The following is a 19,631-nucleotide window of genomic DNA, read 5'->3' as shown; positions in this document are numbered from 1 at the left end:
ATTCCAGGGAGAATCCAATACCTGACAGCCTGGGAAGATATGATCGACATACCACTAAGCTTTGCCAGAGATGGCCCGCATCTGTCTCACTTGGGCTTCTGGCAAAGGCACTTGCCTCCCCCATAGTGCCTTTTTTTTTTTGAAAAAGTGAGGAGGTTAAAACTACCAACATAAAAATTTCAACAAAACACAAATTAAAGGTCATGCTGCTAAACACTAGGAGTCTAAACATGAAACTGCACTCACTGCAAGCATTCTTAACCCTGGAAAATGCTGACATCTGCAGTCACAAAAACCTGGTTCAAAGCTGCGAAGAGCACCCCAGCCATACCTGGTTACTCATCCTATCATACTTTCAGACCCCAAACTGTGGGTAGTAAAGCCAAAGGAGGTGGAGTTTCAATATATATTAAAGACATACACACCTCCAGGCTGGTCAAACAATATGACGCGCAGGAGACACTCCAGGTGCAGTTAACCATTGGCAAGACTCATACAAATCATAGCTAGCTACCAGACCACAAATCTGACTCAAGATGCCCAAATCTGCCTATCTAGACCTCTTTGAATCTATCAAGATTCAGCCCTTTACCCTGATCCTGGATGACTAACTACCCAAACATAGACTGGAAGAACTACTCATGCCAGAACACAAATGCCCAGCGATTCCTAGAGTTTTTCAATGCAAATGATTTGAAACAGTTAGTCAATACCCCCAAAAGAGGTGATAATATCTTGGACTTGGTATTAACCAATATGAGTAACCACTGCAGCATCCCAGGATCAAACAAAAACTTCTCCAAAGCTGATTACAGCCTCCTGAGGAATGGTATAACCAGATTCACAGCCTCCTCCCTCTCTCTAGGAACTGGCACCAGTATCCAAAACTATACCAAATTACTATACCAACATTTACATAGATGCATGGAATCAGGAATACCCGATAGGACTAAACCATCCTCCATAAGGAAGAGTAAAACCTGTCTGGTGGACATCTGCAGTGAAGGACACACTCCAGGGATCTAAACCTTGTTATCACAATGAACAAAACATGCTGGAGGGATAGGATCCTGACCCAGAGAATCCCCATACTCTGGAATAGACTGCCCATACATGTCAAGCAGAGCGCCTCCTTGGCCCTCTTCAAAAGAAACCTTGACGATTGGATGGGAGATAGGAAATTCACCCCGGGGAGCATGTCAGTCACCCTGATAGATAGGGGTCCAGGAAGTAAATATTGTGGGAAGAAATATCCGGGGAATTGTTTGGCTAGGCTTGTATAGGCCCTAGGACAGATAGCCTAGTACCAACCTATGAACCTATTAGTCTACATGTACTTTTAACAGATTTATAACACAGATCCAGTTGTGCACTGTCATGCAATCAAATCTGTGTTAGCTGCCAGAAGTACACCATGGAAACCAATATAAAAGAATGAATTTATAATGGTTGAAGGTAGGTGACATGGTGTTCATGTTTTGTGCAGTGTTACCAATTAAACATTAAATTGAATGGGTGCAAATGAACCAGTAAAAATGTAACCCATTGTAATGTATGCTTCTTACTCTATTAACTAGACATATGATGTATGCTTATTATATTAACCACACAACTAAAATATTCAATTGCATAGATAAGGACACTTTGGCTTGCTCAAGTACAGGTAGGGAACGGGCTGTGATGACTTGATTAGCAACCCAATGCAGCTGTCAACCAACCATGGTGGCTGCAGAGCAGTAGTTAATCAAATCATCTCTCAAATCCATCCCTAACCCCCTCTTGTTAACCCAAAAACTCAATCCCATAGCCCAGTCTTATAAAATCCCCTTCACAAATGCTGCTGTAGTCACCCTATAAATGGGCAGTAACAACTTACAACCCACTGCAGCACCACAGTCAGGACATGAGACAGTAGACAACGCTTGCTACTATATACATATCCTAGTGTGTCATAATCTACACAACTACCAAACCTTCAAGCATACCTCTAAACTGTCACTGATGTTTTGGGCATGCCCTTGATTTGCTCCGTCTCCTCCCCCAAAACATGTTTGATTCTGTGGCACAACCCTAAATTTCAAAAACCATACAACGAAGACAAGGAAAAAATTCACTACACTCAGGTTCATATGTTGTTCCTAGGTTAATGACCACTAGGACCTTTACAAGCCTAGCGACACACACTAAACCATGTGGATACCCAAGTGTCACTGGCATCTCTATGGGGGGCATGTTAGTAGGGAGATCACCAACAATTTGCAGAAGGGTGTGTAGTTAGGATAAAACATTTCTTATTGACAGCCTCTATCTATAAGGGACATGAGGATGAGACTGGGGGGGGTAAATTTACAATTTCCTATCCAACTATCAAGGTATTGTTGGAATAGGGTCAGCGATGAACCCAGACTTAAATGGATAGGGAGCCTATTCCATAATGTGGGAATTCTTTGGGACATCTTCCCCTCCTGCACATTCTGTTTATGTCACAAGTGAAGTTCAGATGCCTGGATTTAGTGCTTCGGGTGCTGTTTGTTTTGCACCCATGCAACAGATCCATCAGGGCTACGGTTGAGGAAGTCCTGTAAGCCAAGTGAAGATCTCCTCTCAGCAGCCTGTAGGAGAAAAAATACAGTGACAGTCTTTAGGTGATCAGTGTAGGACAGGATATTCATGTCCTGAATTCCCGTTGGGAAACTTTTGTGGGCATTCCAACTGTTGCAAGAGTCTGTTATATACATGCCACAGGAGGCATTGTATTCAATGATAGGTTTGATAAGGTCTGAGTTGAGTGGTACTATAGCTTTCTTGGACCTGGATGCCATACCCTTACCTATAAGTTAGGTGACACACAATGATTTTCTTATTATTTTAGTTACTTGTTTATCAAAAGCCAGATCGCTGCCTACATATGTTCCAAGATTGGTTATGTCCTTGCACTAACCCAGACTAGTGACCTCTCTATTTCTTAGGTGCCTTACCTTCAACTACCTCTAACTTTTTTCTACCACTCCATTTCAGGAAGGGTCAATTGTATAACTGCTGCTCAGTGCGTCTTAAACCTGAATGTAATGTTATGCATGTTTAACTATGAAAATAATGTTGTAAAGTGTTTTATAATACGTTAGTACTGTATGTGCTAAATGCTGGTATTGCTTATGACTGTAATCCGGTTGAAACTAGCATTTACTAAATGTTCAATGGGAATTATCTTGGAGCTTTTCTCCCCGGGCCTCCACTGAAAATGGACATGTATCCAGACTACCCCGGTCAACAAATGTAAAATAAATAAATAAAATAAGATCCCTTACTAATGGGTCGACTGGAGTGTTTTATCCATAGAGTAATTTATCTTGGGTTGACAGTTTCCCAAAGGACATTACAATGCATTTTTTGGCATTGAGCTTTAGGCAAAGGCTTTGGCACCAGTCATTTGTCAGTGTTAAATCCTCTTGCAAGATGTTGGTGTCTTGGGAGGAATCTCTAACAGCTTCCAGTTTACAGTCGTCTGTGCAACTGGTGAGCCAGAAGCCTTGAATGTTAGCCTTGCCTTCCAAGAGGTGGACCAGCATGGAACCCTGGTGTACTCTGCTGGTGAACAGTCTCCTACTGAAAGTGGTCTCACATATTCTGACTTCTTAGGTCCAGTCTGTGAACCAGCCAGCAATCCAGCAGGTTATGTAAAGATTAATGCCTAGCTCACAGAGCTTGATAACAACGCCTGTGTGGGGTACTCTATGAAATGCCTTTGCCAGGTCAAGATAAGCAGCATGCCCTGTTTTACCCTCATCCATTGAGGGGATCACCAAGGCAAAGACACCAATCAGGTAGGAATGACCTTCCCTTAAAGCCAAACTGGGGTGGATCCATGATACTTCATTCCATGGTTATGCATATTAGACTTGTTAGACTGATGGGTCTGCAGTTCCCTGGACTGGGTGACAGTCAGCCCTTACGGACGGGAATGACTGCTGCAGTCCTCCATTCACTTGGAACATAGCCTGTTTCAAGCCTGTAGTTGAAAAGTGCCTCAAGTGGTCCCGATAAGTTGTGTTTTAGACTGTTCAGGAGGCAACCGGGTATGTTGACAGTACCCATTGAGCCAGTACTCTTGACTTTACAGAGTGCCGCCAACACCTGGCCCCTGATAATGGCTAGGGGAAATATGTTGGAGAGGATTTCACCTGTTGGAGCTGGGGCTGGGGAGTGGGTAAAGTTTAAGCTAAATTTTTCAGCCACTAAATCTGCAATGTTACCCTAATCAGTGAAGGAAGTACCATTCACCACCAATTCAGTTCACTGCTGTGTTACCTTCAATGTTCCCAACATAGCTGAAAAGACCTTGTGATTGTCCTTAGCCTGCAAGGCCATAGTGACTTAGACTGCTTAGTTTCTTGTTTACTTGTATAAGAGAACATTTATCTTAGTGAGTTGTTCTAATTTTGGACATGAGTTTTCTTTTTATTATATATTCTGTTTAGGTGACTATTCCACCAATGGGATTTGTTTTGAATTTATTTCTGTTAGGTACAGCAACTTCTGTACAGCTATTCACATGTTTGTATAGGGACTCTGAATAATTCTGCATAGGTAGCTCTGGTCTTGGGGGTTACGGGGAGCCCTGACTTTTGACAAACTGTCACTTAATAGGTTGCAGTGATCTTTTCTATTGTGACTTGCACATGGATAAGCTCCATAGTACCATCCTGTTTAACCAAGCTGGAGGTACGTTTGTTGCTAATGTAGATCAATACACTTTCACCTTTAGCCCAAGTCTGTGCTGTTGTTGGCTTAAATGCATGGAAGGCACTGTAGCCTTGCACTGCTGGAGTACTTTCTTCCAGTTTAAAAGAAGTCTCAGTCACAGCACAAATGCCAGCATTCTCCACACAGTGAGTAGGGCTTTAAGGGTTTGGAGATTTTTGTTTCAGCAACTACAACTGAGGAGTAAAACCTTAAGGTTGCTTGTTGATTTTTAAACTGCGTTGATAGTCTGGCCTTTTTGGCATTGCCTGAAGAAAGGCTCTAAGGGGGGTGGATAAAGTTTAGCCCATATCCAAACATCTAGGGGGACAGGTGCAACTCATCCTTGGCAAAGCAATGTGGTCTTCTAACCATGTCTTCCCATACCCAACAGACACTGGATTCTCTTGAGGGCAACCAGAAACTAAGTAGAGTCCCAAAATTACTTATTTTATGTTCATACTATGGCATCACCCTTGCGGCATGTAAATATGAGCCTTACATTCAGCAGCATTCTATCTGTGACACATACTTCAAGAGATCCATTATGTCTCTTTTCATACAGTCCAGTTGGGTACACTCAGGTCATTTGCACCCACATGGACTACAGTAGAATCATACTGGTTCCTGGAGTGCATGTGTGATACTGTGGATCCTGGCTCCAGATGGGCCAACTAACAGTTACTTTCTCCTTGTCTAGCCTGGTAAGTGGGGTGTCTGTGTGATGCACAATAGAGTCCCCAGTATATGTTTGCCTTATAGGCTTTGCTCTTTGAGGCCATTGGGTGTAAGTATGCGAGATGTCTGATGTTGCTCGTGTGTTTAAGTGGTTGCTGAGGAGCAGCATTGTCATTAGATAGCTGTGGAAGTCTGAGATTCTGGATGGTTTCTTTTAAGCTCTTCAGCCTAAGACACTGTGTGGGTGTGTGACAACTGGAATGTGGGAGAGATGTAGTTTGGATATTCCTGACAACCTCGGTAGAGTCAGATTTTTTGCCTCCAAGGAAGTTGTGCATTTACATCTCTTCCATACTGTGTTATTCTTCTTTAATGATTAACTGATTGTCTGTAAACATGACACAATTGCTACATTGCCTTTAGATGCCCACATCTACCAAACTGGCCACAGAGAGATTTGGAGATTGCATATCCATGTTGTCCAGACCTGGAATAGGGTGGACTGCTTAGGATTGGGTGGGAGGGTGGCCTATTGGTTACAAACACAAGGTACAGGGTTTGAGTCGCACAAGGGATAATTGGCTAGGCTTAAAATGGCTCGCAAGGGCAGTTAGCCTAGTACTAATCTAGGCATCTATGATTAAGGTTTGGGGTTTAACAGGAGTCTGCTAGGGTAGTTCTTGACATTCCCCCAACCATCTACCCAGTCCTGCCAGAGCGGCTATAGGCAAAGAGTCGTCCTAGCTCAACATGAATAATGGTCTTGCCTAGGGGTGCATCTATATGTTGTACTCATACCTTATGCTGTTGCCCCATCACCCACCTATCATTAAAAAAAATTACTAAACGCTGAAAATGCTGTCCCTAAGCACTTTGGAAAAGGGCACTTTATTTTTAATTGTTAATAACTGCAACCATAAAATAGATACTTTAGAAGTACATTCGTCTCAGGAGAAAGCATACTAAATCCAGCATTGTATAATATACAATTGTTCAGAGCTGCCCGAACTTTCTGTACTATTTTAATTATAAAGTTTCTGAGAAAGGCTCAGAAAAAAAAATGTACTCACTGGAGTACAGAGAGTATGCCTAGCTACACCCCTGGTCTTGTCATCACAGCAACCGCTTCTCAAACAAAACGCACACACGTCCATCCTATAGTGCATTGCCATAACTCACAACCTTCCATTGCCAAAATGAGGAACACTAGCCCTCATAATGTGGAGCAAATGGGCAAAATGTGGAACACATACTAATGGCTTACTTGTGTCTTTCGGCTTTTCCCAGTTATGGGTCGCCACAGCGGAACTCCGGTCCGCTAATGATTGACAGTTGATTTTTACGTACCGGCTTGCCAGGTCTTGACACACAACCTTCAACGAAGGTAAGCCCATTCACGCAGGTCTCCACGCAGAAGACACTCTAGCTGAGAATCTAACCGGACAGCGTCTTACTGTGAGGCGACAACGCTACCGCAGCACCACCACCGCGGACATACTAATAACCACTTCAAATAGGAAGGTCATAGGATGGTTAAAATATGCTGGTTTTACTTATAAAGATCTTTTAAATGAATTAATATGATTAATTTCTATTTACCATGGATTTCACTTAAAAAATTCCTAACACTGAATGTGTGACAGACTCTTTCAATGTGGAACTTCGAGGAACATGAACTTTAGACCCCAAATGAGGTACGTTCCTCGTAATGAGGTACACTTGAGAGGTATGTGCATTGCAAATAAAATATGTCGTTTCACCTAAACTTCCCTACATGAGCACCAGTGCTTCGCTCTTCGGGTTACCACCTGTCCCACTTTGCGAGGGACAGTCCCTCTTTGGGCAGTTGTGTCCTGCGAAAAAAAAATCAAAAAATGGCAAATGTCCTGACATTTTTGGACAAAAATATTTCCTATTTTTTTTTAATAGTTGTATGAAACAGTTAATTTTATATGAAATAGCACAAGCAACTCAAATACTACAAGAATAAGCTTTGATTTTGGCAAAAAAGTGAAGTTCTATCCTTTGTACCGGTAAACGGTATGTTTTGTCCTGCAAAATCTGACATTTCTACAAAAAAATGTCCCACTTTGGGCATTTGAAAAGGTGGCAACCCTATTCGCTCTTTCTAAACCTAATGGCTCCTATCTGAACACAGATTTCACTTTTAGATTCTCTTTTATTCAAAGTTCTGCAACTAAACTCCTTCCAGCTTCTTGCGCCCGAACTACAGTCTAAAACCCCAAGACACATCTCCCAAGCACCAGGCTTTTGTTCCACATACAACCTGCCCTACCCTCTAGGAACGGTTCACCAATTCTAATCATATCACAAATCAGACTTAATTCTGCATCCAAATTCAAACATTTGGTGAACGTACTAGCCGAAAGACACAACAACAACTCACTTCAAACTAAACAGCAAGACGCACGTTACCGAAAATCCACCTGAGCCAGCACCAGTATTCCAGCACTACAACAGCTTACCGCGCCCAGCCATTGAATGTATATGCCCGCCTGCCAACTGTCATCTGTTATGACCAGTTAGTTCACTAACCGCTACAAATATCCCTACGGCACAGCCAATCGCAATTTTGTAGTTAGCTCACTAATATAGACCACTGCCGTACCGTAATGACAGTAGATGCAACGCGAAAGGATTTTTTTCTGAGACAAAAGTAGTTTGATCTGTTCGAGTTTCCGTCTAGTAGTGACGGAGTCATCACGTAAATAACATGGCGGGTCTTGCAGGTGGAAATAGTTCAGCCCAAAGACTTATACAGTATGTGGTTATAAGGGGAGATCTGCATAAAGCACTTTCGTGGCCACTTGGCGCAGTGATAACACAAGCCTGTCACGCGGCTACTGCAGCCATTCACTTGTATTACAGTGATCAGAGTACGGTTGATTATCTTCGCGAACTGGACAGCATGCATAAAGTGGTGCTGGAGGTAATCCGCCATCTAGTGGGAGAATGTTGGCAAATACAGGTCTTGGGAGATTCCATTTTACCACCGCCAAACATCATTCTAATTTAATTCTAATAGGCTGGAGTAAAAGATGTACTCCGCTCCGCAAGTAAATATAGCTTGTCATAGTTTAGTCTGTGTTGTAAGCGATTCCATAATTGTCTAAAAATTCCGACTAAGAACCAAATTGTCAGAGTAGAGGCATAGAAGCAGTTGTGTCTTTCGGCTTTTTCCGGTTAGGGGTCGCCACAGCGGAACTCTGGTCCGCTAATGATTGGCAGTTGATTTTTACGTGCTGAGTTGCCGGCCCTAACACACAACCTTCAACGAAGATGCGCCTATTCACGCATGTCTTCACAGTAGACGCTCTAGCTGAGAATCGAACGGAACAACGTCTTGCTGAGAGGCAGTACGAATTTTAATTAGCGTAACAACAACAAAACTACCTCTGCTTATGAATACCCCTATCCCTTTTTGCATAGCTCTCAACCAGTCATGTACAAATCTAGAAATAATGGTATTGTTAACTTGAAACATTGATAGAATAAGAGAATGTGAATTAACATACATTTTGTGAAGTAAAATAAATCTATTACTCTAAATTATTGGCACTGTTTATTAAAGACTGGGTTAGAAGGGACAGCCAACATACGAGTCAAAATCAAGGAGAGTTTATAGGTGTGCCCCTGCGCAGGGCGGTCCATCTTTGGGTCGCAGTGTGCCCTGCGAAAAATATTGAAAAAATGGTAAATGTCTGGTGATAGTAGGGCAGTGAATATTTCCTAAGTTTTTTTTATTTGCTGCATAAAACAATTATTTTGTATCTGAAACACAAGTGTCGTCTGAGCAGCTTAAGCAAATCAAATGCTATAAAAATTTTGTTTTAGTTTGGCAAAAAAAATGAAGGTCAGTCCTTTGCGCTGGCTGTGGATATGGTTTGTCTTGCAGAAATCTCAAATTTCTACTAAAGTATTCTACTTTAAGTTGCAATGTGTATTCCGAATTAGAGCCTCAGTTGTTTAACTCCCCAACTGCCCCGATTTGTGTAGAATGTTCTTGAAATTGCTTAATATTTTGTACCGTTTTGAAACAGTTTTGATTTACTGGTATAATACTGATGATTATAAGGATCACTGGGTGAGTGACGCCAGGAATTTTAGAAACTGCAGTTTCAGAGTTTTTTATTTGTTCTATTAACTTTAAGTGAAACTAGAGGCACGTTTTTTAAGTCCCCAATGTTGGGACTTTTGTTTCCCCATTATTTTTGGTCCTTTATTCTTGAACAAGTGGTTGAAAAGCTTTGCTTGCCAAAAACGGGACAGTCTTTAGAAATAAGGGACATTGTTGCGCTAAAGCAGCAGTTTCAGAGATCTACGGTAACGTACTTGATTTTCTAGCGTTAAATGTAAAATAAGCAGCTGGGAATACCTCTCAACCTTCCATCTCCAAAATGAGGCTCACCTTCTTAATGTGGAACAAATGGGCAAAATGTGGAACACATACTAATGGCTTACTAACAGCTTCAAGTAGGAAGGCCATAGGATGGTTAAAATATGCTGGTTTTACTTATAAAGAAGATCCTTTAATTAATATGATTAATTTCTATTTACCATGAATTTCACTTAAAAAAATCCTAACATTGAATGTGTGACGGACTCTTTCAATGTGGAACTTTGAGGAACATGAACTTTTTAAGACCCCAAATGAGGTGCGTTCCTCGTAGTGAGGTACACTTGAGAGGTATGCAGCTGGGTATTTAGTTGCTAAAATGGATTGATCTTCGCCAAAGCGTCCACGTGATGGAAAAGCATCCGATAGTTTTATAAAGTATATTTTCATTTATATCTTGTATAAAATAAACACTGAGCTAAAAATAGAAAAAAAGTACAATTTAAATATCTGTTGTAAACCTCTCTGTAGTTTGGTCATTTTACATAATATGAGAACATATAGCAAGCATAAAGTATCGTGCTAGTAAGATATTGCAAATAACTGCTCCGATGAAAGCCAGTTTTGAAAAGTACAGAACAATTACCAAATTATTAGCAAAAGTGAACGTCAGCGTTAAAAGCATACAGTAGAGAATAAAAATAGTATCTACTAAGGCTCTACAACCTGAAATAGGTTTTATAAAGATTATCAAGTCAATCATATTGAGTTGACTGGGGAGATGATTTTTTGAGCGTCACTGCTACATTCGAATTCCCTACTCATATTAAAGCCTTGTTGAGTCTAATTATGGTGACTTTTTTTTTTTGGCAGTTACTGTAAAGTGGAAATCCGTCTATACTAGACATAGTGAATATAGTAACAATGATAAACCAAATGCAATTGGGATCTTTAGAAAAGGGATGGAGCAAAATACATAGAAGAAATGGGAATTGTGGGAACAATATATGCAGATCACGAGTGAGGTTTAAGAGACAGGATTTGAATGAGCCATATAATGCTTAACTGACAATGACTGGATAGGTTTTAATTGATGTATAATGTTTGCAACTACAGTTGTTTCAATGCTGTCTGTGATGTGTAAATTACAATGTTTGCAACTAAAGTGGTGTCAATGGTTTTCATGTATATAAATGTAAGATTTCCTATATACGTGGTCATTTAATAAAGATGTTTACTGGAAAAAGTATCAAGTCAGTGAACATCTGTGTGAATTGTAGTACTAATTTGCAGGCTGGCTAGTCTGTAAATGCCATTTTAGATATAAATAAGTAAACACACAAACAGAATATCTGTAAGCCGCGGTGGTACAGCAGTAGTGTTGCCTCACAGCAAGAGGTTCTCCTGTTCGATTCTCGGCTGGAGTGCCTTCTGTGTGGAGTCTGCATGTCCTGACCGCAGTCGAGTGGCCTCCGAAAGACATGCGTGAATGGGCATGCCTTCGCTGAAGGTTGGGCTGGCAACTCGGCACCATAATAATCTACTGCCAGTCATTAGCAGACCCGAGTTCCACTGTGGCGACCCCTAACCGGGAAAAGCTGAAAAAGACAAACAACAAACAGAATATCTGTTCTTTTATGGAAATACTGACTGTTAACACTGCCTTTATTATACATTATGTGTCTTGTAACCTAAAGTTATGGCTGCATAAGGGAGGACTTTCCACAGACCTAGGCAATTACTGACCCATAAGTCTGACCAGCCTGGTAAGCAAAGCCATGAAAAGACTCCTCATGGAACTAATCAATCAAGGACATAGGGAACCACCAAGCACTGAACCCGTCATGTTTGCATTCATCACAGGCAGGTCATGCTTACTCAGTGTGGCTGACTTTTTGAAAAGGTCAGCAAAGCAATGGATGACGGCAGAATGGTACACATCATATACCTCGACCTGGCCAAAGCTTTTGACACAATTCACTCAAGAATAGCAGAAGCACTAAATAAACTGGGAATAAAACACTGTGTCACCTGCTGGATTGTCAACTGTATCACAGGGAGTTACCTCCACAAAGAGACCAGTCACCAGTGGAGCCCCAGGGTTTTGTGCTGGGACCTCTTCTGTTTGGCATCTACTTTTCTGAAGATTTCCAAAAGGCTCTGGCTGATTTAAGTTTTCAGATGACTGCAAGCTAGGAGCAGTCATTGAATCCCCAAATGACTTGGCCATCCTGTAGGAAGATTTGTCACAAATAACTGGTGCCAAAATCTTTTAGCTGAAACTAAATGCAAAAAAAAATGCACAAATGTATCCTTTGGGAAGTTGTCTATGCCAGGGAACTACCACATTGACTGTGTATCCCCAAGAGATGACCAGTTGTTTGGGTTTAGGAACCTATATGGACAGTGACCTAACTTTTAACCAACATGTATCCGTTATTGTAAGAAAGTCCTTCAGTACTGCATTGCTTATAAACCAAGGAATTGTGTCTAGATCTAGTGTCGTCATTATCCCATTTACTCAGCCCTCGTTAGGCCAGTCATTAAGTATAATGCCCCCTGTGGCAAGTATCTGTCCAGACATATGCAACAAGTGCAACACCCGGAGAGATACTTTTCTAAAGGGATACAAGGCCTAAGCAATATGTCCTACATCTACCAACTCAAAGCCCAGTTACTATACTGTGTATCCTACAGGCTGCTAAGAGGTGACCTGTTTCTGGCATAAAAGGCGTCTGCTGACCCAATACTGTTGGATTTACTGCACATTGTCAGATGGCATCAGAGATGGGTTTAGATCCCTAAACCAACTATTTTGCAGCATCAGCAGAATGGTTTGGAGGGGCAGGTATATCTCACAGTGGATACAGCTGCCCTGGAACAGACTTACCATCCATATAAAACAAAGTTCATCCCTGTCTCTATTCAAGTACAACTTGGATGTATGGCTTGGGAAACAGAAAATTTACCCCAGGACTGCTCCCTGTACCACTAATGGACAGAGGCAGCTAAATGCTATATCCCATACATGGATCACCTTAAATAATCTATGGTGTGAGCTTGGCTATTCTCATTAGGGGTAATGTATAATTATTGACCATAGTATGGGTGAGGCCACTTTCTAACTAAAAAGGGATAGGTTCATTTAAACACAAAATGGGAAATTTGTTAGTTAAAATGGCCTGCAAGGGCAGCTAGCCTACTACTTAGCAGCTAGTTTATGTTTGATAACTAAAACGGTGACAAAATGTGCCATTTGACAGAGTGGCAGTCACTCGTTAAGTACTGTCATTTGTACAAATACCGTTCATCAAACTATGAAAAATACTGGAAATCAGTAACTGGTCACTGCTTCTGCTAGCTGCATCTCTGCATCCTTGGCCAAATCTATACATGTGCTGCTTAGAGCTACCCTATGCATGCAACACAGCTGGGTTGAGTTGACTGAAAAGGCTGCAGTTAGGTGTCTGGTTGATAATGCTTATGTATTTATTAATTGTAACATTTAATTTTTAACAAGTATGTGCACAGGGTGTTAAATGTATTTTAAACAGACAGTACTTTTTTAGTTATATTACCTACTTTTGCTTATTGTGAAGTTTGATCAAAACTGTTCCTCAAGTAGGTTGAGTGAGGGCTACAGAAAGGGGGATCACTTAGTTATTGAAAGCATGTTAGTCACCCTCTCTTCGGTATTCTAACATAATTAAGAATGCTTTGTTTATTGCTTTCAACTGAGTTAGTACTTCTGCAACAATGGAAAGGAATATGCATTAGATTCTGTGATCTACATTCTTTTTCTGAATAAGTTCACATCATTAAAAGTGGATGAAAGCGCTAGCTTATTGTGCCTCAGTGTGTCTCTTGGTTGGATCCTGTTTTTTTCCATTTTGAAGTTACTAGTTTGTCTTTTCCAGCTTAAATTTTGTCTTGATACACAGGTGCCGTATGAGGTTATAGGAAGATTTTCCTAATTACTTTCCCCTGTGCTTTCTGATACCTTCAGTAAACAGCCACTTCTCCACTTATTCTGTTGCGTTACAGCAGGGAAGACCTTACATTATTCATTTCAGCATGGCGATGGATATTTTGGGGTTTCCAGGCTGTATCATCTGGCTTATAGGCTTTTAGACCAGCTTGTTTCAGTTTTAAACCCAGGTATTTTGTTATACAAAAACCACACTGCCATGCTATTTTGTGTGTGTGTCTGTGTGTCTGTGTGTGTTTTTTGACATTTAAAACAACCATAGTGGAGTAGAAAAAATTAGAGCAACCAAATGACAAAAGGTTCCCCAAAGCTGAATGAAAAGAGTCACAGAAAGAGTATTAAGATTAAGAACTTTCATTCTTTTAATAAATACTCAGAACTTTTATTTTAATTTTTTTTTACATTTAATTACTGGGAAAGTCTGACTGTGTGGTGCCTATTTTTAGTGGAGGACCAGGGGGAAAACTCCAAAGTATTACAAAAATATTTTAAGAACAACAATTTTCCAATTTTCAAAAATAATACAAAACCATCTACAGTTTAAATAATTGTACCAAACTGGACTTAATGTGAAAAACTTGGTTAAGAATAAATAACTTGTATGACAATGATTTAATATTTAGAGAAATGTGAGCCACTTTATAGAGAAATTAAAGTTAGTTACTATAATACAAATAGGAATTGCAATGTACAGTAGAAGGAAAAAAGGGTTTATGGCATATTTAGAGAGTCGGGGTAAAGAAATTGATTGGATACTTTTCCCAATTTAGGAATATAGTTTATCCTGGAGTTGAGCAAGAGCATTGCCAAATTTTGGCCTGGAAGTTTTTCTGAATGGTTTTAAAGGACTGGAGGGAGGGAGGGTATTGATCTGATGGATATGGTACTGAGTTCCAGGCCTGAGTAACTGGTCTATATCATCACATCGAATGGTGTTTGAACGCCCTTTGGTCGAATCTAAAAGTCCGAAAATCCTAAACAGCGAACTCACGGAACAGAGATTTTTTTACAAGGGAAAAAAATTGCTGCTCCGTGAAAAAGAAAATCACAACTTTAAAACAAACTGAAGTGGGGGGCTTCACCCCACACCCTCCCTACTTAAATATACCAACTCCGAGATCACACTACAGTGGAGGAAATAGCAAAGCCCTGAAGATGGCCCACCAATTTATTTTTCCCTAGGGAAAAAATCGATGTTCCATAACTTCGCGGTTTAGGCCTTTTGGACTTTTCAGTTCGAACAAAGTGAGTTCGAACTTATCACCATTCGATTTGGTGATATAGACCACTTAGTAACATGGTATGGATACAGATCATGCCCTGCAAATTTGATAGGGTTGTGGACAGAGAGGAGTAGTCATTAGATTGTAATAACTGATCATAGGTGTGTAGAATGGTATTTAATGCTGGACAAGCAGATGGATACTGGATAGTTTTATAAGTAGTTAGAAGCTGTGTATATGTTAGTTGATGGGGTAGTTAACCAGTTTAGGATTTTTAGTGCTATACAGTGGTGGGTTCTGAAGGGGTATTTGCTGCAAATTTATCTACTTTATCTACTTTATTATAGCATTGTTCAACTTTTGATTTTTGTGATATCTGGAGATTAGTAAGGATGGGAGCGCCACAAAGTAGCGAGGGAAGAAGGTTAGTATTGGCAAGTGTAGTATTAGTTGTGTTGGTGTGAGGTTTCTAGCTCTGTAAAGCATCCCTAGTTTTTTGGTGAATTATTTATTTATTTTTTAATGCAATTTTGTATGTACAGGTCAGATTTAAGATTATCATCCTTAATAATTTGCTATGAGAAGTAACTTCAGTGGTTGTATTATTGAGAGAGACTTTCTAATTTTTTTTCATGAGAGAGGGATTTAGGGTGGGGGGAAGTATTGGTGGGGGGGGGGTTGAGCATGATTTGTGACTTACAACAAAGCCATGTTTCAGTGGCTGTTAAAGCACCCTGAGTAATATTTTGAAGACTTGCTAGGTTGTCTGATATCCATAGGAGTGTCTAATAATATGTGCATTGTATTATGGTGGCCTGATGTATGGAAGCTCATGAGAATGTTGGAGGGGACCAAAGATAGAGCCTTGTGGTACACCGGTGGTGACTGGGAGGTATGGAGAGAGGGTGGAGGGCCATTTTATGACTGATCCCCATTGGACAGATAGCTTTTGAACCATAGAAGTGTGAGATGAGATAAACCTAGTGAGGATATTTTAAAGTAGAAATTTGCTGCAACAAACTGTATTGAAGGTTTTAGACAAGTCTAGAAATAAGGAAGCTAGTTTGCTATTATCTCTAGCTTTATTGACCACATCTGTAAAGGTTGGAGGTGCAGTGTTAGTACTATGGGAGGGACGGAAGCTGTGTTGTGCAGGGGATAGGAGTGCTTCCTGCAGGCGATAGTTTAGCAATTGTTTTTAAATACATTTTTAAGATTGCTATAAGTCTAAAGTAATGTCTGTTGAATTTCCTCTTGTGTAGAGGGATAATGTGTGTGATTTTTTTTCTTTTTCTTCCAGAGACAGGGAATGTGGGATTCCTGGACTGGCCTATTTTTAAGGAATGAGACTGGATAAGCCATGCTATTTAAGATGCTCACTTGGAGGGTTATCAGATGAAGTAAAGCATGGCTTGAATAGTTTTTTGTAGGGTGTGGGCACAGGTTTGAAGGTGAAAGTGGCTGTAATGTTGATGTGGCTGTTGAGCAGGGTTGGAATTGGATGTTGGGGAACACTTAAAATAGCCTCCCTAACAATCTATGAAATAAGAGTTGAATTTTATTGCAGTATTGAGTGGTGATTTATTGGGAGAGGAGGTACGGTTGAATTTTTGGCTAGGAGTTAAAATTTCTTAAATGACTGACCAGAATTTTTTATGGTTCTGTTGGCTATTGTTCTGAAAGTTGTCATAGTATAGTTTTGTCTTCATTTGTTTGCTTTTTAATACAGCTGCAGAGCATTCTGACTTTTTCAAGATAGTGATGTTTTATATTTTGCCATTTTTTTCCACACTCTGTCCTGAATTAGTATTCTACTTTTTGCGGATAGATAAATTGTATTATTTGTTTTTAGGGTCTTAAATCTAGGAGGTGCAGGATTGTTCAGGAAAGTTTTATTGAATTAATTTACAGTGTCGTCTAAGGGGAGGATTTTTAGGATGTTCCGGATAATAGTTCAAGTGGATGTATGATTGTATAGATTGGGAGATAGTTGCTGAGAGTCTATATATAGATATATATATATATATATATATATATATATATATATATATGAGTCTCTAATAGATAGATATATATATATATATATATATATATATATATCTATGTGTGTATATGTATGTATATGAGTCTCTAATAGATAAATACATAACACACATAGGTTCATACTAGGCTATCTGCCCTAGGGCATTTATAAGCCTAGCCAGAATGTGCTTGGCTTTCGCCACACATTTTAAATGAATTTTGCTATGCCCTTTTTCGAGGTTAGTATACTGTGCCTCTGTCTAACAGTGACACAGAAGTGATACCAGGGTTAAACCTACGATCTCCCATCCACTCATCAAGATTCCTCTTGAAGAGAGTCAATGAGGGACTCTGCCTAACCTGGACTGGGATTTTATTCCAGAGTGAAGGGAGCCTCTGGGTTATGAATCTGTCCCTCCAGCATGTCCTATTTATTTCAGTGCTGAGGCTCAAGTCTCTCGAGCGCGTAGCTCGATGGGATTTGGATTTTCTGAGGTGCAGCATGTCCATTAATTCCGGGTTGGACATGGCTTTATACCTCGGGCACAGATCGCCCCTGAACAGGCGGTATGCCACTAAGTAGAGCTGGAGTTTCTTTAACCGGGCAGCATATGGCATCTGTTTGAGCCCTTTGATCCTCTTGGTGAAGTACTTTTGGGGTCTTTCCAGTTGCTGCAGGTGTCTGGTAAGGTACATCCCAAAAGGGGCATTGTACTCATTTATGGGCCTGATGAGGGATGAGTAAAGAGGCACGATGACCAACCCTGATCTAGATGTGAATCCCTTCATGATTAGGTGGGCTATATAAAATGTTTTTCTAACCACTTTGCCCACGTGGTTGTCAAATGAGAGACTGCTATCAACTTGGGTCCCCAGGTCCCTAATTACTTCTTCTGTACTTAATGGATTACCACTTATGTGGTAATTTGTGGGCACTTGCTTTTGCCAAAGGGGATGACTATACACTTTTTGGCGTTTAGCTTGAGGCCATGGCTCTGGCACCAGTTGTCTGTTTCTATGAGGCCCTTTTGGAGGATGCTTGTGTCGGCTGGAGAGTCGATTATGGCGCCCAGTTTGCAGCCATCTGCGAACTTGGTCAGCCACAGTCCTTCCGTGTTGGCCTGTACCTCTGAGAAATGTATACCGAACAAGAGAGGTCCCAGGACTGAGCCTTGTGGGGCGCCACTTGTAACTAGTTTGGAGTCTGACATGGCTCCAGCAATTCTAACCATGTGGGTTCTGTCCTTGAGCCAGTTTGCAACCCATCTAGTGACATAGGGGTTTATATTTAAGCTGGTGAGCTTATCTATAATGCCCGAGTGGGGTATTGTATCGAAGGCTTTTGCGAGGTCCAGGTAGGCTGTGTGGACCACCTTCCCCTCATCAATGGCCTTGGTGACTGTTTCAAAGAAATCAACCAGGTTTAAGAGGCAGGATCTGCCCTTAACAAAGCTGAACTGGGTAGGATCCAGTGTCTGTAGGTCCCCAATATCTTTATTTATGAGGTCCATGATGATCCTTTCCATAGCTTTGCAGACCAAGCTAGTCAGGCTTACGGGGCGATAGTTTCCAGGATCCTTTGAGGCACCACCTTTGTAGAGAGGGACCACTGTTGCTGTACGCCACTCTTTGGGTACATATCCTGTAGTAAGGCTGAGATTGAACAGTAGTTTTATGTTTGGGTTTAGCACTTCTTGGAGTTCATGTAGGACGCAGCCCGGGACACCGTCTGGTCCCATTGATGCTGTGTTTTTTGCTTTGGAGAGGGAGGCTCTTACCTGAGCATCTGAGATGTCAGGGGCAGCACTCTGCTGGGATAGATATTTGCCCTTTGGTGGGGGAGTTTGCGCTGAACCTGTCAGCTAGGATGTTTGCAATGTCTGTGGGTTCGTGTATTTTTGTCATTTTGGACTAATTCTGAGCATATCTGGGAATTCCCACCCAGGTTCCTAACATGACTAAAGAAAGCCTTGTGATTATCCTTAGTGTCCTGTGCAATTTTTCTCTTGAAGCTGGCCTTAGGCGATTTTATGAGTGCCCGTAGTTTTTGCTAATGCTGATCAGAGATGCCTTCCCTTTTTGGGATTTTGCTCTATCATTTAGTAGCTTCCTCTTTCTATTGTATAGTTTGTTTATGGCTGGGGTCCACCAGACAGGACGTCTGCCTTTGGAGGATTGGGTCTTGGTTTTATTTGGGATTGCATGATCCATGCATTCCTGAAGGTGTTCATAGAATGCATTTATAAAGGATTCTGCGGTCTGGGCCGCATTTTCCACAGGCCCGGGGGCTTTGAAGGATTCCACCTCGGTTTTGAGGAGTGGGAAATTTGCTTTAGAGAAGTTTTTCACTGTGGTTTTCTGGGCAGGAGGTGGGGTCGGGATGTGAATATCCAGTGAGATTAGTTTATGGTCTGATCTTACCAGTGAGGGATACACTTCTGGTCTGGAGCATAGAGTCCCCATGTTGGTGATGATCAGGTCCAGTATGTTTTCCCCTCTTGTGGGAGTGGTAACAAGTTGTTCCATAGCACTTGAGTTTATAAATTCTAGGAACCTTTGGGCTAGGGTGTTGGAGTTAGAGTAATGCTCCCAGTCTATGTTTGGGTAGTTGAAGTCACCCAAT

At 41.0% G+C, this 19,631-nt stretch overlaps 2 protein-coding genes across 3 annotated transcripts in view; one reads left to right on the top strand and one right to left on the bottom strand.

Moving 5' to 3' along the window:
* Positions 1-7,976, bottom strand: part of CENPO (centromere protein O) — a 282,925-nt gene extending 274,949 nt beyond the window's left edge. The window contains exon 1 of the mRNA XM_044062391.1: positions 7,826-7,976. The gene's annotated coding sequence lies outside the window, so the exon portion shown is untranslated. The remainder of the gene's footprint in view (positions 1-7,825) is intronic.
* Positions 7,977-8,040: 64 nt separating this feature from the next.
* Positions 8,041-19,631, top strand: part of PTRHD1 (peptidyl-tRNA hydrolase domain containing 1) — a 98,391-nt gene continuing 86,800 nt past the window's right edge. Inside the window, exon 1 of one of the 2 annotated variants that reach the window (XM_044062393.1) lies at positions 8,041-8,368. In XM_044062393.1, the coding sequence (XP_043918328.1) occupies positions 8,153-8,368 (216 nt within the window). In that variant the 5' untranslated portion in view covers positions 8,041-8,152. The remainder of the gene's footprint in view (positions 8,369-19,631) is intronic. The other variant, XM_044062392.1, reaches the window with a different exon arrangement.

Source organism: Protopterus annectens, chromosome 2.part1, assembly GCF_019279795.1.
Source record: "Protopterus annectens isolate FY-2018-M chromosome 2.part1, PAN1.0, whole genome shotgun sequence".
In the NCBI taxonomy this organism is placed as follows: domain Eukaryota; kingdom Metazoa; phylum Chordata; order Ceratodontiformes; family Protopteridae; genus Protopterus; species Protopterus annectens.
The sequence above is the reverse complement of the archived record's forward strand: the minus strand, read 5'-3'. Positions and strand labels throughout refer to the sequence as shown.